Below are 25,659 nucleotides of genomic sequence, written 5' to 3' on the forward strand. Positions count from 1 at the left end.
CTAAAAAGTGGAAAAGGCAACAAAAATTTCTCCCCAAGAGCCTCTGGAAAAAACCAGAGGCTTCAATGTCAGCCATTGAAGATGCCTACCTTTAAAACAATGAGATAATAAAATTTGCGTTAAGTCAACAAATTTGTTGACTTGCTGCAGTTGCAATAGGAAACTTGAGAGGCCAGAATCTACTAATGAAGAGTTCTGGAAGAAGACTCAGTTTGTTAAATGTTATTGAACACCGATAAGCCAGGCAATTTGCTGAAGGCTAAAGTCTCAATGGTTACAGTAACTCCTGCTCAGAAGACGCTTCTAGCTGATTAAACAGAACCTGCCATCTAAGGCATTTAGTATTCACTGGGTAGGTGGATAGATGAATATTTAGATGAAGGGATGTCTATAATGCCCTGCATGACCTGATACTTGCTCTTTTGCTGACCTAGCCTTGGGGCTTTCACTCACTCTCATTAACCCTTTTGCTGTTCCTCGAACCCATTATACTTGCTCCTACCTCAGGGCCATTGCACTGGCTATTAACTTTTTAGAACACTCTTCTAGACGACTAGAGTAGACTCTTCTAGAACCATGATTTATTTAATGCCACCTTGTCAGACCATTTTTAACTTTATAAGCTTAACCACAGCCCTCCCCATATGCCCACATTGCTTTTTAGCCTCCTGACTTGGCTTTATTTTTCTCCATACCATTTATCACATCCATGTAACATGGGTCACCTGGATGAGAGAGGGAGAGAGAGTCCTGAAACCTAGTTCACTGTTCCCAAAGCTCAACCTCGGGCAGGTGCCAGAGTCTAGCTGAAGAGGCTTTTCCCTGATTTACACAAAGTTGCTGCTACTCCTATGCCAAGTGCCTTCCAATTTGCCAGGCCATTGTGTGGTTTACTGGCAGCTCTGTTTCTCTTCACCTCAAAGAATAGCTCTAGGAGAGTAAAATCTTAATCCACTTGGTCAATCTTGCTTCCTTAACACTTCAAACAGCATCAGACACACAGTATGTAATTAACAGGTGTTTTTATCTGGATGGAGAGTGTAAGAAACTTGCAAGTAAACTATGTGTGCCAATCTAGTTGGCTGTCATGACAAATCGTGGACAGGCTACTGTGGCAACTCAGAAAGGAGGTATCTTACCCTGCCCTGAGAGCCAGAAAACACCTTTTTTTTTTTTTTTTAAAGATTTGTTTGTTTATTTATACAAGCACTGGGTACAGTCAGAAGCGCAGGAGGGTGAGAGAATTCACCAGAGCCAGAGCGGGGAACGGAACAGGCAGAACAGGCAGACTGACGAAATACACTGCTGAGGGGAGCAGTGGGCGAGACAGGAGAGGTCTGCCTCACCATGTGGGACCCTCGCTGGTGGCCGGGGATCGAACTGGTGCTGCAGAGGCTGTGGGCAGCTTCGCAGCCCAGCGCTCAACCGCTGCGCCACCAAGGGAGGCCCCAGAAAACACCTTTTAAGAAGTTGTGCAGTCTAAGAGAAAACTTATTTGAATTTCCTTGTTCTCACGTTTCACAGTTCTTGGGGTTGCAATAACTTAGAGATAATCGCATTTGATTTAGAGTTAGAAGAATCTAGAAGTACCCTCTATAGATAATTCTTTTGGGTGATTTCTGCAATTGCAATGCTACATCTTCCACCTCTGGATCAAGGGAAGAAGTGTGGGTGACATGCTGCAAAAGCACCATGCACTTCGATTACTAGTGTTCCTTTCCAGAGCTAGTGAACAAAGCAGATCACGTCAACTATAAAGTTTACATCTGTGCACAGAGTTATTACAGAGGTCTGAAATTCTAAGAATCTTTTAAAATCCTTTTAATTTGATTTCTATTGTTACAGATAATGGTGACATGCTGCTGGTTAGAGGTAGTTAAATGGAGGTGGAACCAGAGTGTGGGTTGTAGGAATGGGAATTCAGCACCTGTTTTGGGAACACACTTCCCATCACAACAATCCATAGAAAAGCAAGTGGTCTGGACAGAAAAGTCCCATTTCAAACACTTAGAAACAATTTCATAGCCACTTCCTAGAATGAGAGAATCCTAAAACTTTTCAATTTCACCAAGATCAACTTAAGAAGTAAGGCACACTAGGAGAACAGGAAACATATACTTCCTTTTGTCCCCATACATGTTTACTATTGTTCATAGTGTCACAAGAATTCACAGTTCACCCTCTCACATTCCTGACACTGGAAGGGGTCTCAGGAAGCAAGGGGTACAAAGGCTGTCAGTGTTAGGGGACTCCTAGGCTGTGACTTGCCCGTACCTGGACCTTGACACAGGGAAGCCTGGTTCGTTGCTCTCACCTTGTTCCTTGCTGAGGGTTCTCTTCGGAAACAGAACAAAGGGAATGGGATCTTTCTAAAATATTAGCTCAGGGACTTGAAGGTACAGATTTAAACCTTGAGCTAATAAACTGTCCAGGTTTTACTTGAGATATTTAAGCAAATGCCTTTAAACATCTCCTTCAACCTAACTACAGAAAGATGATCTTGGCAGCCTTGAATCAATGGCAATTAAACTTCAACCTTAGAACTGGAAAGAACAAACACCAAAGGTAAACACTAACTTTCAAGTTCTTAGTAAATATTTTTCTTCTCTGCTGAGGCTGCTCTTTGAAAAGGAGATGGACATACCAACTCCAACTAGCTTTGCCACTGGTCCCTAGTAGACAGGACAACACCCTTCAACACAGGCCGCCAGAGCCAGCGTGATCCATTTGAGTAGTGACCACAGTTGCCCCCGCACCTGTACGTGGTGTGTATTTCGGTTGTTATAAGAACGCACGGCTGCATAAGTTAGGCCTACTGAAATGACAATATTCTGTCAATTGTTAACCATTTGGGGAACTTATGATCCATTTCTTAACGCTGCTCACTTCCTGCACTCCATTTTCCTAACCTGTTGTAGAAATTAATTCTAGCCTTTTACCCAGGCAGAGGAAGAACAAGCGGTACTTCAGGAATGGTGAAGTCAGGAGAAGCTTTGTTACTCATGCATGAGGTCCCAGACCTGGGGAGCCCCTAAGGTCTGAGCACCCGTTTAAAGACCAAGGGTTCCTTTTATACACAACTGTCTCCATATCTGTTACATGGATAACATCGTTTTTCAGCAGGCACAACCATTGCTGCAAAGTCCCCAGACAAGGGGGGCAAGGCATGGGGGGAAAGATGCAGGCATTCAGGGATGGCCTTGGAGAGAGAGACCAGCTTGGCCGGCTGCCCGACCTTGTAGATAAGAGTGCTGAGGCCCCGGCCGTGAATCTCAAAGGGAAGGAGCTGTAAGTCAGCAAACTTGTTGATTATGCCTGCATTGGAGTGTTCATTGCACATGGGCTGGAAGTTCTGCTGGAATCTTTATTATATTCATTTGCTCAAAAATGTATTTTCTCATCAAACCTAACAGCTCAAATCTTACTGGGACCAGCAACACAGATGGCGTCGGCACCGTTAATAGTTTCCTCTATGTGTCTCCTCCCGAGTCCTGAGCCAGAACACCTGGGTACCACGGGGAGCAGCGTGATGCCCAGCACACCCCACACATCGCCGCCTTAAATAAATAGGGTAGCGGTGTCCGACACTCCTTTCCACTCTTTGACGGGATTTATTTAAGATTTTTTAAGATTTTTTTTTTTTTTATTTATACAAGAGCTGGGGTCCAGTCCAGAGTGACGGGAGGGTGAGAGGATTCACAGAGACACAGTGGGGAACAGAACAGGCAGACTGACGAAATACACTGCTGAGGGGAGCAGCGGGCGAGACAGGAGAGGTCTGCCGCGCCATGTGGGTATCTCCCTGGCCGGGCCGGGCATCGAACCGGCGCTACAGATGCTGTGGCCAGCTTCACAGCGCTGCGCTCAACCGCTGCTCCACCGGGGAGGACCCTTCGATGGGATTTAATTCCCCTTCGCGTACCACGCCCGAGAACTAGGAAGAAAAGCAAAGCGGATGATCCAGCGAGGGGACAGCCCAGGCGCCGAGTCCAGCCGGTTGAGCCCCCAAAGCCAAAAGCTCCCAGGTATTGGCGGGACCGGAGGTGCCGGCGTTGCTATGGTTACAGGCGTCCACGCCGCCCGCGGACGGCCGCGTTCCGTTCCCATGGCAACCCCTTTATCTTGTCAGCGGGAGCCCGGACAGCGCGCGCGAAAGGCGGACCCCGCAGAGCGTCTCCCTCCGGCGAGCCACCCCTGCGGCGCCGGAGCGAGTCCGCCGAGCCCCGAGGCTGACGCCGCTGGAGGAAGCGGAGGGCCCGGCTGCAGGTGCCGGGGAGGCGAGTTCCGGGGCGTGGCTTCTCTCTCCCCGCCAGGTAGCCGGGTGGTGGGGCGCAGCCCGCGGGGAAGGCGCCGGCGGCTGCTCGAGCGTTGCCTGGGATGTGGCCCCAGGTCCTTGCATTACGGCCAGAGAACGGCAGAAAAGAAGGCAGAGATTGTGCTTGAGGGAGGGGTCAAGGTCGTGATCTTTTCCACGGCCCTGTGGCAACTCTTAGTGATATAGTTTAGGAGTTTGAGAAGTCAAAACCCCTCTCCCTGGCCAAAATTTTGAGACTGGAAAGGGGAACTAGGGACTCTTCTCTTCTGGGGTTTGCATCGAGTGTCCTGGCGTGGAGTGAAGCTGCTGGGCTCAGCTGGGAATGAGGAGCAACTTGCTGAGTGTTAATGTTCAGTTAATAGCTCTGTTCTCTTTGGACTTTTGGATTTAAATGACAGGGTTGAATCACAAATATAAACCACTTTTTGAAATTGTCATGAGTTTGAACCATTTTCCTCATCAACTAGGATAGCAAACAGACACGTGTGTCTCAGCTCCTTAAATGGAGCCGCCTGTTAGGTAGTGGTGCCGCAGGCCTGGAGACGAGAAGAATTAACCAGCACCTCATTTAGTCCTGAGAGCTGGTTGCTTTGCTTGGATCCATCTTGTTCTCCTTGCAAAAACAGTAACTGACTTGAATAGGAGCCCATGTTTTTGACAATTAAGGAGCTGTCAATGTGGGGTTAAAAAAACAAAAGGGTGGAGATGGCGCTGGAAGGGATCAGGCTCAGCGAAATAAGCCAGAAAGAAAAAGAAAAATACCGGATGGTCTCACTCATGGCAGGAATCTAGAAAACTTAAATAAGGGACCAGGAAAATGAATAACTAGAAGAAAGTGAAAATCAAAATCAACAAAAAACTATGAACCAGAGACCCTCTATGGGGGGTAGGGGGCAGGAGGGGAGGGATTGGGGTCAAAATAAGGGGGTTGCAATTGTATGGGGAATATAAAAATAAAATTTATTTTAAAAAAAAAGGTGAGGGGGATTGGAGATAATGTGGAGTAGAAATTAAAGGAAAGAAATTTAATTTGTCAATATCCAGGGGTCTCCATAATTTTCATAGTCTTATTTGTAGATTGAGGATGGATTATATGTTTAGGTAGTTGCAGTGTAATGTTAATAGTATCCAAGTAGAGGGAAAATAGAACAAATTTCTAAGCTTTTTCTTACACAGTTGATCTCACATGTGATTCTTGGTACGAAGATGATTCGAACCAGCCCCATCTGCATCCCAACTGTGAACAGTGACAGGGACTGGGACTTCTGCTTCCATCTGTAAGTAGCAGAGAAACTTGACATCACACCCACTCACTGGCCTGCAACCCTGGGAGCTCCCACTTAAAGTAAACCTGTGTGAGACGCTTTGTCCACCTACAGAAGAGAAGGTTGAGCTTCTCTGGTGTTCTGATATCAATTCTAGCTGTAATATCCACATTTACACTTGTGCACACTAAGCAAGATGTGAAATAATGTGTTTTTTTTTCCTAACAAGGGGAAATGTTAAGGTTTTTTTTTTTTATAATAACAGATCAATTATGACAAGCCTGGTAAAGTCAGAGAATTTAAAAGTTAAAAAAGTTAATTAGTAAATTGAAATTAAGTTTTATGTTATAGACAATAAGTAAATAAAAACATTTGCATTGTAATAACTAATACTTACTAAACAAATACAATGTGGCAGGCACTTTACACAGATTCCCCAACAATCCTATGGGGGGTACTGTCATTACCCCCCATTTTATATTGCTAGGCTTATGAATCAAGAAGAGGTTAGACAATTTGCTCAAAGTCGCTCAGCTACTAAGTGTTATACAAACTGACTCTAGAGTCCATTCTTTAATCATTTATCTATTTCAGGGTTTTTCAACCTTGACACGATTGGCATTTTGAGTTCTGGATAATTTTCTGCTGTGGTGGGCTGTCCTGTCCATTGTAGGACATTGGGCAGCATCCCTGCTCCCTTTTCCCAGCAGATGCCAGTAGCATTGCCCAAGTTGTGACAGGCAAAAATGTCTCCAGATGTTGTCAAATGTCTCCTGGGGGCAAAATCACCCTTAGTTGAGACCTTTGCTCTACATACCAATGCTCTCAAATAGGAATATAATGCAGGCTACAATGTGAGCTACATATGTCATCTTAAGTTTTCTAGTAGCCATAATAAAAAAAAGAAGAAGCAGGTGTATATATTTTTAATACTATATTATCTCAATATGCCCAAAATGTTATATAAAAATGTGATTATTGTATTCTTTTTTCAGGCTAAGTCTTTGAAATTTGGGTACACTTTAAGAGCACATTTCTATTCAGATTAGCCATATCCTGTGCTAAATAACCACATGTGGTAGTGGTTACCATATTGAATTGTGAAATTCTATTCTGCCTCATAAAATATCTTGAGGTTGAGTTATATAACTCTAAAAGTTGAAGTGAAAAAATGTAGAGTTCACAGGAGTTTATCTTGGAAATAGTCAGATAATTCACATTTAACATCACTCGTCAGAATTCATACTCATATTGGCAACATGTAGACTAAGTTAAAAACCTGACAAGGCAGAGATTTCATTCAACCTGTCTGTTCTTTCTATTCTGACTATCCTTTGAGAGCACTGACTGGTGTAGATTCTTTACCTGACTTTCTTATCTTTCACAACAAGATGGTCAAAGCTAATTCAGGGTTTTGCATTCTTAATTTGTTTGTTAAGACCTCTATTTTCTCCTTCCTTTGAGGTCCCTACTATTCCAACTTGCTGCCTTTGATCTCAGCCTAATTCACTTAAAGCTGAATTTGAAGTATTTAGGATATATGTTTTCAATATCCATAATTGGCAATCTGTTTGGTGACCTCAAAAGATTTAACTTCTGCCTCAGGTCTATGAAATATGCAGCCTAAACTTATAAGGAGAGACTAAATTGTCTTTCTGTTAGTTTATTTATGATTTCTTTTCATACATTTCCTTTATCTGCAATATTTATCAAGCATCCTAAAGACTTTGTACTTTTTCCTTTATTCTTTTGTTCATTTAGTAGGTCATTATTTGTTTTCACTGTAAGCCAGAGGTCAGGTGTAAGGGTTTTAGAAAAGAATGAGACTTCAGTCCCAGCCCTGGTGGAGTTCACTCGCTCTAGAAGGCAATGGAGAAAGACTCAGAAACAGAACAGAGAAATAAAAACAGTTTTAAGCAACCTGATATGATTTGCACTATAGTAGATGTAGGGGGTAAATTCTTTTATAGGCTTTGACTTTGACTTATCTCGCCCCTTAAGTGTAGTTACCACACCACACTCACCACCAGAACATCCACCCTCCCCCTCTCCCTTGGCAGCCTCAGTTCTACATCCACTTTCTAGGCTTAGTTCTTAGTTTGGCTTTATCTGACCCTTTGGTTTCTCTATGTTCCACAAATAAGTGACCCCATTTGGTATTTGTCTTTTTCCTTCTGACAAATTTTGTTTAGCAGAATCCATTTGGAAATTTCTGCAAGCACTTTGGAAGGTATCTGTAATGCTCCTCCAAGTAAGAGACTTCCAGCACAGGTGACATCTGACTTGAGTCTTGAAGGAGCAGCCTAGGATTCACCAGGCAGAGAAGAGGCAAGTCTAGCACTTGCCTTCTGATCACATCACATCACCATTTTCTCTGGCTCTTCACTGAGTTTGCTTGTCTTCTGAAAGCACACTTGTGTTTGTGGCTGGTAATCCAGCTGGGACGTGGCCTGAAGGAATGTTCCTCTCTTATCCACATGACCTGGTTTACCCACATGCCTTTGGATAGGTTACTTGGAACAGGACTCTGGATGGAGGTTAATATGTCATTTTTCAAACCTGTTATAAAAGATTCCAGAGGAGGTTTATGTTCTGAATTTTCCTTTTGACTTATCAATGAAAAGAAAGATACGTTTTATTTTAAATAACTGTGTTTGGGTTGAACTTTTAAAAGCTTTATGAATACAAAGGTGATTGCTTTGGGGGGCTTGTTTATAATCAGTTAAAATTTCTGTTGTTGATTTTAAGATTTCAGAATGCTATTTCTTCTAGGTCACTTTGTTAATTTTTTGGGTAATGTTAAGATATATATATATATATATATATATAGTTATTTCTTTGGTTCTAAGATTACTTCTTTTGACTTTTATCTTTACATTTCAATTGCCCATTCATAATTATATCGAGCACTGACGTCAAAGGTAAGGGGGAGATTTTCAGCTCAGCCAGCTCTTTCTTAACACTTTTATTCCTAACATAACGGACAAGGCCATTTTTCTTCTGAATCTGCATGTGACTTTCGTGGGGTGCCCTTCCTTCCTCTTGAGTCAGCTGATCACTATATGCTAAAGCTTTTAAGAAATATGAAAGCGGATGTAGGGTAAGGTAAAAAGTATTAGGCTTTTCTGCCCTCCTGCCATTAGGATAGATGATGGATCTGTGGTCCTGAATGCATGCCTGATGGCGGGCACCTGGAGTAGGGTGTGGGCATAGGTAGATGGGATCCACCTGGGCTGAGACTGGGCTTTTAAGGGCGGTGTCATGGGGATGCCAGCAGGAGCAGAGAAGCCGAGAGAAGAAGAAAAGCAGACAGAACGCCAGACAGAGCCTAGATAGAGTGAGGATTTGCTGGGGGCTGGGAGGGCTGCCAGCCTCCTGGCCCCCCAGCACCCCTGCCTGCCATATGCCTGGTAAATCTAAATAAAGGACCTGCAAAAGCCACTGAGGGCTCCAGGACTCCTCCTTTACCTGGTCTGCTGGATCAGAAAACCTGCCCTGTGTCAATCCTGCCCCTACAGAGGACATTTGGAATTTACTTTCAAATTGTTAGTTCCCTTTCTAGTATTTCATTGTATTACCTTTCTTTCCTGGCTTGAATGAGAGTTTTTGACCATGAAGGATCTTTGAGATCTTCAACACCCTCATTTTATAGATGTAGACACTAAGTCATGGAGCTACTGAAAATTGTAGCTAATGCTAAAAGTGTACTTACTGAATATGAGGCACTATGTTAAGTGATTTATGGCATTATTTCATTTAATTCTGTAATCTCATCAGATAGGCATTCCCATCAACCTCATTTTACAGAGGAGCAAATTAAGCAATAGTTTGCCAAGGGTTGTATGGTTAGGATAGATCTGGTCTTTGATGCAGGTGGTCGTTCACCAGATTTATTTAATTGAACCACCACATTGCTGTCCTAGTGCTGGGATTTAGGGTGATCTGAATGTGCCATCCAGCTTTACTTTATTTTTGAAATCACATTCCTAGCACCAAGTTGGGACGGCTGTATCCTTCAGTTTTACTTTGTTTTGAGATATTTGAGATATGCAAAAGCCAGATCAGACTCCATCTCCTTCTCTGCTACTTACAGGTCACAGAAAACCAAGATCCCAGCACGTGAACAAACAGATGAGTTTTATCCCACTAGTGGGTCTGAAGAGAGTGAAGAGGAAATTATAGTTGCGGAGAAGGCCATCAACTCTATGTCTCTCCCCAGAGATAAATTAGCCCAATCACAGAAGAAAGCAGCTCAGCTGATTAAGGAAAAATTGGTAAGGCAAAAAACTCACTGGGGTTTTGTTTCCTTTTTAAATCTATGTCCATGATTAGAGAAATTCTGCTTTAACTGCAACTGAAGCACATGAACTAGAGAAAGGTATTATATTTCTTTGTAAGGAGAGAAAACAAAGCAGAGATTGCTGGGTAGCCAGCTTGCCTTTGGCTTCCACACATGAGCGACTATACCTTTCTCCTCAGAGACTTGTGCTCTGAGCTTTAAACTAAAAATTTTTGGTTCTTCCTCTTGCTATTTGTTTACATTTAATGAAAAACTTTTTTGGATTTTTCTTGAAATGTTCCAGGGTGATATTTCTTGAGTAACAAAAAGGCCAGGCTAGTGAGGTGTAGCGGTTAATAACAAGGGTGCCAGGTGGAGGGCCACATGCCGTGGCTATGGGAAGCTGCGGTGGTGGCCTGGAATTGTAAGCAAACCAGAGCAGCGTTTTTAAAAAGTGAGACCAGGACATGGGAACTAGCACCTCAGAGAAGTGTTCAAAATCCAGGAACCCGAGACAGCGCAACAGTGACCCTTATTGTCAAACACAGGCACCAACCTGTTCCCACAGCGTCATTTATGGACGGAGGAGTTCAGACACCAACTTCCTGGGCAAGGGACACATATGATGTGTGAAGATAAGGTCTAGGGGTGGCTTTAGAAGTACCGACAGACACCTCAATGCAGTTGATAGATGCTGAAACCTCCCTAGATGGATCTATCTACAAATTTACCTCCATAGATTAACCAGAGGACTTGCAGAGGATGGTTGTCCCAGCATGAACCCATTTGTATTCCACAAATCCAGACTAGAACAACAGCTTCTAGAAACCTACAAGTGCCACCTGCAGTGGTATGCAAGTGTGGACTTTTAAGGCTTGACAACTCCTTGGCCAGTTTGGATAATGATAAAGATTTAGATTTAGGAGTTAAATTTAGCCTCAGCCAGAGCTGAAGGGCAGGAGGATTGCCAGCAGCAACAATAGTTGAGAAGCCCATACTGGTTGTCTCAGTTTCCCCAGGAAATTTGGGGGTGTATAAAAACAGAATGGCCAGAACCAGGACTGAACTCAAGACTTTGGACTCTGATTCCAGTGACTGTCCTTGGTATTATGTTTCTTTCTCAAAATAGGAATTGATTAGCCCATAGAGAGCTCTCAAAAATGCTGATTGAATGGATATTTTTATTTTTATATTTTAAAATTTTTTTACATCATTGTTCATTTTTAAACAATAGTTGCTTTCCCCCACCCCCTCAGGTGTAGTCCCCATAGAATTTACTCCCCCAGTACACCCGTGCACCATCACCTCAGTCCCCTGTGCTCCTCCCTCCCTCCCTCTGATCCCTCTCCCTCCTCCTCCCCTGCAGGATGTCTCCGATTTATAATTGTCTGTTTTTGCTTTGGTGTGTTTTGCACTGTTACTGTTTTTTTTTTTTTACACTGATATCTTGTTTGGTTCCCCTATATTCCTGCTGTAAGTAAAACCATCCGATATTTTTCTTTTTCATTTCTTCAACAAATGATTTGCAATAAAAAAAGAATTGGAGAAAGAGTTGGTTTCTGTAGACGAGAAGAGACTCAGGATACTGATCCCAGTGTGTGGAAAATGTAAATAAATGACATCTGCGGGCTACTCATTAGATTTTTGAGACTACATGTTTGATATTAAGGAATTATTGTTAATGTATTTTGGTGAGAATGATTCTGTGGTTATGTTTTGAAGACAGTATCTTTTGGAGATAATCGTGAAATGTGAACTGATTTAATGTCTTTGCTTTAACGGAATAGTGGGAGAGCGTGGGTGGATGACAAGCACAGATATGAAATAAGACTATGACTAGGTAGCTGACAAAGCTAAGTGAGCCATTCTCTGGGTGATGTTTTTTGTATTAAAGTTTTTCACACTAAGAGATGTCAGTCTGGCGATGATGCAGAAAATGGACTGTGGGGTGCAAGAGTGGAAGCAGTTAGGGGTGGGCGTGGTCAGCCAAGTGAAAGATGCTATAGTGACTTGGACTTTCCTGGCAGAAATGAGAAGAGCTGAGTTTTTGGATTTAGAAATAAGATGCCACCAACAGAACTTGATGAACTGGACACTGATAGTGGAAGGAAGAGTGATGATGGCAAAAGCAGCCCTGCATTCCACTGGGAAGAGCACGGGCTGGAGGTTTCCCTCCTTCCCAAAAAGCATAATGATTTATTTGCTCTCTGCAGAATGTCCAAGCAAACAAGGAGCTGATTCGCTGTGTCATCCTTTCTCGGATTATTTTTGGGGAAGACCACTGGAAATGTGCACAAGCTGTGGCCAACCTGGCTTACGGCTACCTAACACTGAGAGGTACTGGCTTTCCCCACCTGGCCTGGGCGGGCTAGCCCCTGAGGGCTACACAACCACAGTGGGCATAAGGATAACTCGAGGGTGGCCCTTCCTATGCCTCACTCATGCCTCATCAAGAAAGGAGAGACAGTTTGACAGGGATCTGGGAAATAAAGATAATGATGATGATAAGAGGTAACTTATTGAATATTAAGCATGTGCCAAGTCAATCTGATTTAGTCCTTAGAATATCCTTGGAGGGGAATACTTTCATCATTTGTACCTTGTGGATAACGATACTGAGCCACAGTGGGCAAGACAGTATCGGGTTCTGGGTCTCCCTAGAATCTGGTTAATAGGAGAAGCACAGGCAGGCATATGTACTCAGCATTGAGGGGGCAGATGCAGTGATAGGATGTGAATTCCAAAGACAGAACTTAAGGTCCTGGAAGGTCAAGAAAAAGAGAGAGTCCTGATTCTAGAGAAAATACTTTGGCACAGAACAAGATAAGAATTCACTAGCTAACTCTGGAACAGTGTTAGCTCCATAAGGAAATTTGAAGTAGAGGTTCCATAAATATTTGCTGGCTGATTGAGCACATTTGTAGAACCAGGGACACAGCCAACTCCAGGCTTCTGCCACCTACATGGACCACATACACTTCTAACATGGGGCTCATGGCACTGCACTCACATGTGCTTTGTTTAAATGACTTTCCCCCTGAAATAGGGCCTCCCTGTGGACAGGCAGTAGGTCCCATTTGACCTCACACTGTCCCTGGTGTACACTTTGGATCAACAAATCCTCCTGCTTGATAGAACTGAGCCACTGGCCTAGTGGCTTTTTCAAGCATCCCTTGGATACTGAAGTGGGGCCAACTTACTGTACAGTTAAGTGCTTTAAGGGCTTCAGAGATTTGAGGACTACAGAGGGGAACCAATATACCTAAGGGAAAACCATGAGTTTGGTTTCAGATAAGATGGGCCAGGACAGTGGGAGGAGCCTGTGGAACATCTATAGAGAGATGTTCCGTAGGCAACTGAGAAGTGGCTCTAGAGCTTGGGGAATATGTTGGTTTGGGAGGGATAAGCACATAGGAGCAAGCTGAGGCTAAAGGGTTGATGAACGTATGCAAAAAATATGTAGAAAGAAAAGGAGAGGACAGTAGAGTGATGGGAGAAGAACATTAGGAAGGGGTAGAGAAAATGGAACCAGCAAGGAAGTGAAAGAATTAGGAGTGTCCATATCATGGAAGCCAGGAAGGACAAAGGGTTTCAAATAGAATGGTGAGTGTGATTTTGATAACTTTAGATGATGGTGAGAGGCCAGTTAAGGTGAAGGCATAAGAGAGACCCATGAATTTGGCAACTGGCAAGTCATTGGCACTTGGTTTGGCACCAACAAGTATACTTGTTAAACCTGGAACCCAGGTTCAGGTAGAAAACTATGTGGAGGCTTTTGCTGAACTTCATACTTGAGGTGATGGCAACTTGAACTGGAGAGGAAGGTCCCAGAAATATTTGAAGGGGAGATTTGTCTGAACCTGGGGCAGGGCCGGATGCTACCTCCTGTTGTTTGGAGAGATTGCTATGATAGATTTGTGGAAGGAGGTTGTGTGTTTTGTAGTCATCAGGCCTGCTTCCCTCACTTCTCAGTGAGTCTTTTCCAGCATTGAGAGTGGGGGTCATGCCAAAAGTTGATTTCTCTCAATAAACATTCTTCCAGTGAGTATTAAGTGAGAGACTTTCATATGTGAAATGCTGTGATGAGCGCCTTGGGAAGGTACAGAAGGCACAGTCTTTACCTTCAAAAAGCACATGACCCTGTGTGGGAGGTGAGCTCCTTACAGGCATCAGACATTGCTATGATAGGAGGCACCATCAGGCCGTGCAGTTGTTTTAAATACAGGGTGTGGGGAAAGTTGGGGAAAATCATTTTTGGCTGAGGTTGATATGTGATAGATTGAGGAGGAGGTGCCATTCTAGAAAGCCCTTCACAAGAAAGCCCTTGGAAGGCAGAGGAGGGATAGGCAATTTTGATGAGCAAAAAGTCATGGGCAGAGGCACGCAGGTAGGGAAGTGTGGCCTGTGTTTAGAAAACAGTAAGCAGACCTTCAAACAAAAGTCAGGGCTGGTAAGGAATAAAGGTACATTGGGAAGACCAGGGTGGGTGTGAAATACAGGCTAAGGAATTGTAATTTATTTGCAGGCAAGAAGGATGATTGGAGATTTTCCAGCAGGGGGATGAATAAATCAAAGTGTGCTTTTGGAAAGGTTAATCTAGCAGTGATAACAGAATGGAAGCTATTTTAGTCATCGGGGTATAAAACTAGGCTCGTGACACAGGCAATGAGTGAGAAGCTAAGGATTTAAGAGTGTCTGAAGGACAGATCCATTTAGCTTTTAAACCAGAAATCCCACTTCTGGGATGCTTTCCTAAAGACTCGCTTATAAATTAAATAACATGTGGATAAGATTAATCTCTGTAGCATTGTTTATGTGGTGAAAACTTCGAGGCAACCAAGTGTGCTCATACAAGTGTGCTAACACACCCAACAGGCTCTCTGCAGCCGTGATGGAGCACGGGGAAGCTCCACTAGGGACAGAGCTGCCGGGCACCCCTTTAGGTAAAAGAGAACGCGCAATGTTTACGACGTGCCTCTTTTTGTGTGAGAAAGAGGGGAGAGGGATGAGAACATGTGCTTATATCTCTATAAACACTTGGAAGGATGCTCAGGAAAGAAACCAAAAAAGTGGTGCTGATAGTGACGGAATCGGGGTAGGAAGTGAGACCTCTTAGCCTTCTTGGATACTTTTGACTTTTGAACCGTGGACACGTATCCTATTTAAAACATTAAAGAAAAGATTCTGTGAGGGAAGACATGGCAGGCCATGAAGTTTGATTTGGCATGAGGAAAAGTGAAACCCAAAGATGACCATGAAGTTGCCTTTTTTGGTATCAGTGGGTTGGGAAAGGAAGTGGGCTGGGAGAGGAATGGCAGGTCCAGCCTCATATATTGATTTTGAATTGCAGTCGAGCAACTCACTAATACATTGTTAGTAGGTGCTGGAGATTTGGGATCAGAACTTGGGAGGAGAATCACGAGATGGAGGAATATTTGAGACTGTAACTGGGGATGGAAAGTGGGAAATTCTGAGCATGGAGGTTAAAGCTGAAGGTATGGAAGTGTTAAAACATCCAAGAAGGACAGAACGAAGAACGAAATAGAAAGACAGGCTCTTGGAGAACAGACTTATTAATGGAAGGGAACAAAAGACCTGGTAAAAAGTTAGCAAAGAATCAATTTGCCAAGGTTTATAATGGAGAACCCAGTTGGCACAGTGCCCTCAGGGCAGTAGCTTGGGTGTCTGATGCTGCCCCAGGTTGGGGGCTGAGAAAATGGCTGGACTTATTGAGTAGGAGGCCTTGGGGGGCCTCAGGATGGCTTCTGCTGAATGCTGAAGGAGGAAAGGAACAGTGCTGGTAGACTAGCCACTCTACTCCCTGCTCCATATCAACAGCAATAAGGCAAAGCAGGATGGTAACTGGAGAAGGCAGGAAAGTGCAGTGAAAATAATTTTATCAAGGGAGGAGATCCAAGATTTTAGGGAGTGAGGAAGCCACAGTGTAAAGACACAGTTTGAAAGTGGAGCTATGGATAGAATGGGTTTCAGGTGTCGGTGATGTCGGATTCAAACATGAGGCCTTTGCAAAGCGGAGCACAGGAGGCCCTTGGTGGGGTGAGAAACATGGGCCACTCCACTGCTGCGTGACCTGGGGAGAGCCCTGGAGAGCTGGTGCTTCAGCAGCTGAGAAGAGGGCAGGCAGAGGATAGCATGATGTTTGTCACCTAGTGGTGAACTGTGCATGGTGTCCAGGAAGGGAATACGTAACGCGGACAAGCAGTTTCCTGGTGTTTTGCTTATTATTAATGAAGCAATAAATTAGCCTGTTGCTACTGGGAACATTCCAGATATCCTGGGGTCTATTATAAGTGTTGCAAAATACACAAAAAAGAAGGACAAGTCCCGAATCTTGCTCTCCTGTCTGGTTGGTTAACAAAAACCAAAGCGTGCATAGAAGGAATAAGAGGGAATGAGGAGACCAGGTGATCTGACCTGCAAGCACTATGATGCCTGCTGGAGATGTGCTTGCAGGCATTTTTTTTTTTTTTTTTTGAGATTCTACAAGCTTGGTGAAAAATATCCCAAGTAAGGACAAATATAATAATTTGGTAAGAGGAATGGGCTCAGGGAATGATAATGGCTACTAGTTATTCAGACTTGTTTTATTCTTCTAGGTATTTAATCCTTTTTAGTGACTTAATTAAATTAGTCCTTGCAAGGTCCTTGGAAGGTATTTGCATTACCGTTTTAAAAGATTTATTTTTACAAAGATTTTTTAAAAGATTTATTTATTTATTTATTTTTTAAAAGATTTATTTATACAAGAACCGGGGTACAGGCCAGATGCACAGGGGGGTGAGAGGATTCACCAGAGACAGAGTGGAGAACAGAATAGGCACACTGACGAAATACACTGCTGAGGGGAGCAGCGGGTGAGACGGGAGAGGTCTGCTTCGCCATGTGGGATTCTCGCTGGCTGGCCGGGATTGAACCCGCACTGCAGAGGCTGTGGACAGTTTCACAGTGCGGTGCTCAACCGCCTGCACCACCAGGGGAGGCCCGATAAGTAATTTTTCAAGGCCACATGGATACTAGTCAGTGGCTGAGCCCGGATCTATACCTGGGAAAGCTGGCCTTAGATCCTGCTCTCCCCATCGCCAGCTACTTAACTCTTTATGATCATCAAAGGTGACAACAGCAGTCTCCAAATACTGTGCAGTTCTGGTAGATTCTCTCTGACCTGAGGGTAGCGGGCACCAGGGTGGAATCTCCTCTCAAACTAAATAGAATGAGTGATGTGTTTGGTGGACAATCTTAAGACCCCTGTTCCAGTTCATCAGTATTTCCTTATAATTCCTGAATCTCAGGTTGTGGAAGCACAACCTCTGATTCTGCCCTCCTGATTTCACTTCTGTAATTGCTGCACTCATGGAGCAGAGAGGACTTCTTAGGCTGGGAAGGTGAGTAAAGGAAGTTGACTTGGTCTTGGAGCAGGGCCCTGGAATCAGGGAGGAAGAGCTTAGACTTAGAGAAAGATCAGGAAACTGAGCATCCTTCATAGATGGGCAAAGTAAGTTTTCTGCATATACATGCATGCAGTGTTACTTTTAAATAAAAGGTGTTCTTGTAATTAAAATAAAGCGTGTTTATTTCAAACTATCACTGCTACTGATTCACAATACTTTCTGTTATCATGAATTATCTCCTACAGGAAATGATATAAAAATATCATAAAGTGAGGGGTGTTTTTTAAACATAAAAGGAGCTGTTTCATACTTGAAAAGGTTGGGAAACATTTGTCCAGAATAGTGATTTCCAAATTTTTGAGAATTAGCTCTCTTAGCACTAAAAAATAATTGAGTAAGCACTCTTCATAGATGTGTATTTATTATAAATTATGTAGAATGGTATGACTACGTGATGTAATATGTATAAATAGAAAACAAAACATAAAAAATAGAGAACTTGTGAACCCTTACACCCACACTCATGACACCTTGCATACTTATAGGGGCATATGCACTCCCACTTTGGATCCACAGTAGACTCTGAGAAGGTGAAAGGAGTGATTTTTCCCTTTGGGGATGGCTTTAACATTCACTGAGCTGTTTCACATCAAGATCCGAGTTCAGATTGCTTCAGCCCTGGGTCACCCACTCAGCCTCCTCATGAGGGCGACCACAGTGTGGGCATGGTAAACCAGACAGGGAACTATGTCGGGCAGCTGCTGAGCTTAGAGGGAAACTATTCCTCCTGGGCTTTCTCAACTAGCCCTGGACACTTTGGTGGGTCGTGGGGGTGAGGGGCGAGCTGGCTTGCAAAGCCTCAGAACAACTTTCTCATCTGTTTTCCGTCTCGAGCCCACAGGAATGCTGTGCAGATTCACCCGGTTTCACTTGTCTTCTTACAGACCAGGGGAGCAGCTCAGTTTGGTTCCTGTACTCCTCATTGACCCACTGCCAAGGGGCATACCTGGTTGTGAAAAACAACCTATTTGATAAAAAGACTCAGTTTTTCACTTTACAGTCTTGGTCTCATGTTCCTGGTCAAGTTCTTGGTTGCTGCTTACTTCCTCGAAACCCGTAAAGACTCCCTGTTACCTAACAGATCAAATTCAACTCAGCTTTGTATGTCTTTAAACTTCCCCTTCAGTCAGACTGGTCTCCTTACAGCTTTCCCTAATACCCCCTGAAGCTCACCCAGCAGTGCAAGCATACACACACACACACACACACACACACACACACACTCATTCTCTTTGTCTCTAGGGCCTCAGACTATTTACACCAAGTGGAAATTCCTCGTCATCCTTCCTTGTCAGTCAAATTTACTTACCCTTGTAAATGAGATGTGTCCTACTCCCTTTTACTCACTCAGTGCTCAGGGTCCTGCATCCATGTACAAAGGGTGGCTGTTGTGAATGTGACTCCATGGGCCTCACCTCAGAACTTGTGAACCATACCTCCTGGAAACAAAGCTGAGAACCTGCCATTTTACAGGAGGCTTGCAATGAATGGTGCAATTTGAGGGCCACTGTTGTAACTTCAGACACAGCCCTCTTTCACCACAGAGTCCATTTTTCTCTTCAGTTGAGACTTGTGTAGAACAGGTATCTCTGAGTACCCTCCAGAGATCTCTTGGCTTCTGGGTCCTTCTAGGGCTCTCCCAGGGAAGCTTTGTTCTCTTTATGTTGCAACTCTTTAGGAGGTCCTGCTCATCTGGAACATATGAGAGCTGCAGGCATCAAAGATGAGTTCTTTCAAATCCTCCCTATTGCCAGGGACTGTACCCATACTGTTAAGCCAGCTCTGAGACCCAAAGGGAGCGGGTGGGAGTATAAGTGAGAATTTGGGGCACAGTGGGGCTGCTTGGGAGGGGTGATGGTGTTTACCAGTCCCTAGGGGGCTGAAAGTGAGCACCAGCCATGGCAGTCTTCAGTCGAGTGGACACAGACTCTAGAATATGTTCTCGGCTGTCTTTTCCCCAGGGGTACCCCTTCCCTATCCAGGAGCGCTAGGCATGAGTGAGGCTGGAAGATGAGGAAGTGTTCTGTACACTGAGTGTTCAGAGAGCAGCACAGTGCATGCGCAGTGACAACAGCCTTGAATTAGCAAACAAGGAAGCATGCTGGCTCTGGCCTCTGAGTGAGGGGCCTCCTCGCATTTAGAAATTTAATTAGAAATTAGAAATTTAATTCTGTGTGTGTGTGACCAATTAGAACTACCAGCTCCATCTTGACTTGAAAAAAATCCCCAGATGGAAGTAATTGTATTTGCAAGTCCTTGTATTTATAGAACGCCTTTTTTGAGAAAACTCAAAGCCTAGCCCTCTGTGGCATAACCTAGTTTGTTCTTGGACTATCTCCATGTGTTGGCAAGAAGCAGGTTCTGTAATTGTCATTGACAGGATCGAGAAGCCTTGTGGTTGCAAAGGTCACGTAGCATTAGTGGCAGAGCTGGGTGAGGGAGCCTGAGCTCCTGCTCTAGTCTCCGCCGCTGGTTTCCAAATAGAGGCCCACAACTAATGCTGGGATGGCTATGTAAGACGATTTGGTGGAATTAATTTAAAATATAGATTCCTGGACTCAATTTTCAACATATTCCAACTCAGCAGATCTGGGTTGGGATCCCAATGTCTATACTCATTACCAGCACTCTAGAGAGTTCTGATGTGTAGCCAGTTTTGGGAACCAAGATTCCAGACCATAGGTGACCACCACCACACTGCCCGCCTCATCCCCTCCCTGGAATGTCTCAGTCTGCCTTTTTGATGTTTTACTTCTTGCCACCCCACCCTCACCTTTCCCCAGGCCTCCCATCTCAGGCCAAGAGACATGCCGAGTCGGTGAAGCACACGCTGCTGACCTGGAAGGGAAACACCACCTCAAACAAGGAGAAAAGGGAGATCCTGGAAGTTCTGGTCATGCTCTACTATACTCTGGGGGTGGCCTGCCTCCTGCAGAACCGATATCCTTCCCTTTACAACTGGGGCTGTGGGCCAGACCTGCCCAATGGGTCATATCACACAGGAGGGTGGGACCTGGACCCGAGGCCTGGTCGCTCTGCAATGACGTTGGCCTCAACCCCTCCCCAAGCGTGGTGTGTCCGTACAGAGCAATGGTAGATTTGTTCCTTTGTCTATTCCTGTAAGCTCTGAGCTGAGCCATGGGAAGGGTCTCACTGGAGACACAGTCCCTGACCAGCTGAAACTTTTCTGAGTCTGTCCTGTTCTTCACTGAGCACTCAAGAAAATCAATTACTTGGCAATGAGGACATGGGTGATGGTGGTGGAGGTGGGATGGAAAGCAGGAGAAGGGCTGCTAATTGAAAGCACTGTCAAACTAAGCTGCAAATTGTCACCCCCTTGAGGACCTTTAAGAATTATTACCCTTTAGCTTGCACCCCAGAGAGGTTGATTTAGTAGGTCTGGGGTGCATCTGTTCACTGAGATTTTTAAAAATCCCCCAGGTGATCCAATAGGCAGCCAAAAACCTCTGATTTAATGGACTCTGGATCATTTTTGTTGTTTTGAAATGCTGTTGAGAATACTGCCATGGAGCTGAAGGCCAAGAAAAATAGACAAAAGAAGTAGTTGTCCACATCCCAGAGGGAGGGGAGCTGTTATTACGCTTCCCCACGGAAAGCATGTGGTCTTGCTGGCCTTTTGAGCTTTCCCCCCTTGAGTGCTGGTGAGGGGTTTCGTGTTCATGGACAATCATGGACTCTCTTTGAGCCCATCTGCCCCGGAATTTTCGTTCCTACATATCCCTCTATTTTTTTTTTTTTGTCTCCATGTTCAACTTGCAAAATCTGATACGTGGCCTTCTACCCACAACACGGGGGGTTATTGAAAATGTGGGAAATAGACTATTTGGGAATTAAGGGGATTTTCTTTCCTAGTAGTGCCTCTCGCCAAAAACCTGCTTTGCTTAGACTTTCTAAATGACCCAGAAAGTCCCTTTCAGCAAATTTAGTTCCTCTCTTGTACCATTCATAGGAACCAACTTGGGAAAAATGAATAACTATTGTCACACAGTAGATGCCTCTAAAGGAAATCTCATGTAATTTACAGTTTCCGCTCACTCTCTAAATGGTCACCACCACCCTAGCCCTGGAATCAGGCAACCACCACAGGAAACCCAAGGTCTTGTTCCCTTTTTAAAGAATTCTCCCTTCTTGACAACATCAGACATGGAGTCCAATGCCTGTTTTCCAGGACTGCTACATTTCCCCAAGGGACCCTTTTGTCCACTTATCAGCTGCTATTCCTGGGACTTTATATTTCTGGTATTTTCCTTGACCATTTCACTGGCAAAGAAGCTTATATCAATCTGCAGAAGGCAGAGAGAAACATGAAGGAACTGAAAGAATTCTTTAAGGAAGGCGTTTCTGGATTGCAGGTCTCAGAGAAAGACCTAACAGTTGCTTTGGGCAGGTAAGGTCTGAGCTTAGAGAAATTTAGGTTCTTATGAGGCCTGGAATTACATATTTGTTCTGTACTTTCCACATGAGGGGAGAAAAGTGATCTGAACAAAAAACCCAGAAACTCAAATGATATGAAAAGATCCTATATTTACCAGTGCACACGCTCTGAGCTAAGCTTGGTGTGCAGTGCCCCTTTGAGTCCTCACTACCCACGGAGGCAGTTGGTGTGATTATTAGCTCATCAGAGAGAGCATCTTAAACAACTCATCTGAACTCACAGTCTTAGGGCTTCCTTAGACTGCGTCACACATTATTTTGAAGTTACAGTTTTCTTGTCCTGAATTGTCACCTACCTTTGTCATTAAGTGTGGCATCTTAAAAGATAAAAAACACTATAAAGATCATTTATCAGAGGCCCATAGCACATTTTTAAAAAGTATTTATTTATACAAGAACTGGGGTACAGGTCAGAGGCGCGGGAGGGTGAGAGAATTCACTAGAGAGAACGGGGAACAGAACAGGCAGACAGACCGAAGACACTGCTGAGGGGAGCAGTGGGTGAGGCAGGAGAGGTCTGCCGCGCCATGTGGGTTTCTCCCTGGCTGGCCGGAAATCGAACCCACGCTGCAGAGACTGTGGACAGCTTCACAGTGCAGCGCTCAACCCACTGCACCACTGTGCCATAGCACATGTTTTTAAGGCAAGGTCTGTTCCATATGGAAACAAAGTTCATGGAATTTGCTTAAGCCAGAACAAGACTGTTTTGCGGTTGAGTTAGGGATCCTCTGAGGATCAGAATATTTAGATACGAGAGTGGGCCCATCAAGATTATCAAAGAATAAAAGGTTTACTGCTCCCTAGATTTTTCAAATATCTTCACATCCATGAAAGCAATTTGTTTCCCAAACTGTAAGCACTTGGCACAGGAGGGCAGATGGCTGAATGGCAAGTAATGAAACGTGAGTCATACTGCCGCCTCGAAAAAGCCATGAATCTGGCAGTCAAATGGGAAATGGTGGGGAGATGTTCCAGTGTCTGGAGCTTTATCAAACTTCTAAGTCAACAGAGCCATAAATTAAAATCTAGCGAATGTCTACTGCTGTCACGGGCACAGTGGCTGAGATTTTTGTGCCTTAGGTGAAAAATAGACTCCTCCTGTTTTAACAGTGCATTCTAGTGCTCATTCATGCAGCCCACTGTATTTATCGAGTACCTATTTTGCACATGTACTGTTCTACATGTTGGCCTGTTTACTAAGTGTAACATCCTAAGTGACTTATGTAATTGATTTCATGCACAAGCCTAGGGTAGGTATTTTTATTATTTTCATCTTACAGATAAGAAAATTAAGGTATGGAAAAGTTAAGTCAAGGTGTCAACACTAAGAGGTAGAAAAGCCAGCATTGTGACTGAGGCATCTGAGTCTGTAGCTCACTTTCTTTATCACACTGAGTTATGTTTGATGCTGAGCAGAGAGGTAGTAAGGCAGGTCCCTTGTCCCATTCCAAAGGGGGGGGAAGAGGGCAAGATTGTCCAGGCTGGACCACTTGGCTAATATCACCCAACAAGCCCTTGATGTCTTTCTACAACTTGTTAAGGTCAAGGGAACTAGTGGGCTTAGTGATCCAATTTGTGGGGGAGGGGTAAAGAATGTCAGATTACATACCAGTGCTCTCTTCATTGTTAATCCTAATCTCCAGAGGAAGGATAAAATTTGCAGCTTAAAATGAATTGTAACTATTGAAGAATGTCTCATATAACAATTTTATACACACATATTCCAAATTCAACTTGAGAATTCAAAGATAGGGATAAGGAGAGAGGGGGAAGTAATATGGTGCATCCACTCTATGTTAGGCAATTTTACATATACTATTAAATCTAATCTTCACAACCACCTTGTAATTTAGGTATTCTTACCTTATTTTATTTGGAAGAAAATAGAGGCTCCTGGAACGTGACCATTAATAACTGTGACAACCAGCTTTGAGTTAATCATATTCTTGTCATTGTGCGTTGCTGGAAAGATAAACCTTAATGAAATAATGTTTTGTTTTCATTAATGGAATTTCCCATTTTAGGGGGAAAATTTGAAAATACAGATATGACGAAGGAAATAAAATAAAAATCAATTGTGTCACCCAAACATAACTGCTACATTTTAGTTTTATATATAAATATGTATAATATATATACAGTTTTATGATCTTTTAACAGCCCAGTTTGAATGTCTTCCCATATTAGTTCATCTAAGAAGAAAATATGACTTTTAATGTCTGAAGGATTTTATTGTATGATTCAGAGTTTATTTATCCACCCCCTTTAGGGGGGAATATTTACATTGCTTTCTGTATCCTTACTCATTTTTAGCTGAGGAGGAATAAACTAAATTAAGTCAAACAAAACAAAGTCAAAACTTTTGTTTTGACCAAGAAAGAGGGAGCCAGAAGTAATAAAATTTTGTTTTGATTTCAAAATTTGGGTTTTTACGTTTATGGATAAATTTTCCCATCTTGTGAATTGCTGGAAATCATTTTTTCCATTTTTAAAAATCAAATTAAACTATAGCATGACATATTAATGAGTTTGAGGAATGGTACTCAGTAGAATCTGGTGAGCAAAATGTAGGTTAATCGGAGTTTGTTTATTGCAAGACTGGATTTGGACTCAGCCACTCAAATGACTGACCTGTGGAGGTCAAATAGTTTAATTCTTAGAATCAGTTCATTGTGTGTCTGCAAAGTAAGTGACCGCTCTCTGACTTCCCATCTTTGCCCCTTATCCTGCAGAGCCTCCCTGGCCATCCAGAGGTTGAACCTCGCTCTGGCATACTTTGAAAAGGCAATTGGCAACGTTATCACTGCCAAGGGTGACAGGACGTCAGACCTGATCTATCTCTATGAGGAAATAGCTCAAATTGAGCAGCTACGGAGGAACCACGACCAGGCCATCCAGTATTTGCAGCAGGTTGGTGGTCTGGTAGGGCCCAGCAGGGCGACTGTTGCCTCAGGCAACACAATAGCCCTCCTTTAGCTATAAATGACAGGATGAGAGAACACTGATGCCAGGTGAATGTATCTGCCATATGGCCTGATCTGAGACAGCATTTCCCTTGCAGGCTCCCATCCTATTAGTGCTGGGAAGGCAGAGGGAGCCCAGATAGTCTACTCCAGGGGATAAACAAGAGGTACCTCTGAATTTATCTGTAGCAAACGTGTATTGCTCCGATTTGTCCTGTAAGTTACTCTAATTGGTCATTATTTCCAAGTCTCAGGTTAAACTAATAAAAGGTTGTTTCACTTGCAAGTAGATCAGGAGAAGACAAAAGGAGACATATAGGAAGGAATGTTGAGTCTGTCATAGTGAAAGCAGCACTTTCAGGTATTAGGTACTTGAAACTGCTAGTTAAATAACCTTTCCTAGTCTCAAATGAGAACCCAGCTTGTGGCTCAGGTGCCTCCCCAAAACCGATCCAACTATTGGCTGTCATAGATGATATTATTAACACTGCACCATGGAGAAATGTTAGGGAATTCCATTCTTAAGGCAGGAATTCCAGGGCTTATAGAGAAAGCCAGGACTTACTTAAGGCAGTGTTCACATCAGGATGAATAAATCAATAAATGGTCAGCATTTCCCAACAACAACCAAGAATAGTTACAATTTTGGAAATGTTTTTATCGTGTGCACTTGAGGATGCATTAAGTCTGTGCAATCATTCTGTGAATTAGGCACTGTTACTACTTACTTTATTGGACATCCAGAGCCTGTGCTCATAAGCATGAGTCATGAGTCATGTGTCTTAGCTCCAACGTGCTGTCTGATAATCTCTGGAGTGCCCTGAAACACCTCACAATGTTTGTCCTGGGAAACATGAAGCACAAATGGTCTTTTCCTGCTGATGAGTGTGGGATAGAGCTTTTCTCTCTTCTT

At 43.6% G+C, this 25,659-nt stretch overlaps 1 protein-coding gene across 1 annotated transcript in view; it reads left to right on the forward strand.

Moving 5' to 3' along the window:
- Nucleotides 1-5,521: 5,521 nt before the first annotated feature.
- TTC23L (tetratricopeptide repeat domain 23 like) overlaps nucleotides 5,522-25,659 on the forward strand; it is a gene marked incomplete at both ends in the record, with an annotated part of 32,869 nt that continues 12,731 nt past the window's right edge. Inside the window, 6 exon segments of the mRNA XM_084233898.1 lie at nucleotides 5,522-5,592; nucleotides 9,674-9,854; nucleotides 12,073-12,196; nucleotides 20,112-20,293; nucleotides 21,621-21,736; nucleotides 24,516-24,693. Of these exon segments, the coding sequence (XP_084090024.1) occupies nucleotides 5,522-5,592; nucleotides 9,674-9,854; nucleotides 12,073-12,196; nucleotides 20,112-20,293; nucleotides 21,621-21,736; nucleotides 24,516-24,693 (852 nt within the window).

The sequence above is a fragment of the Talpa europaea genome (genome assembly GCF_964194135.1).
Source record: "Talpa europaea genome assembly, chromosome: 5".
NCBI lineage: Eukaryota > Metazoa > Chordata > Mammalia > Eulipotyphla > Talpidae > Talpa > Talpa europaea.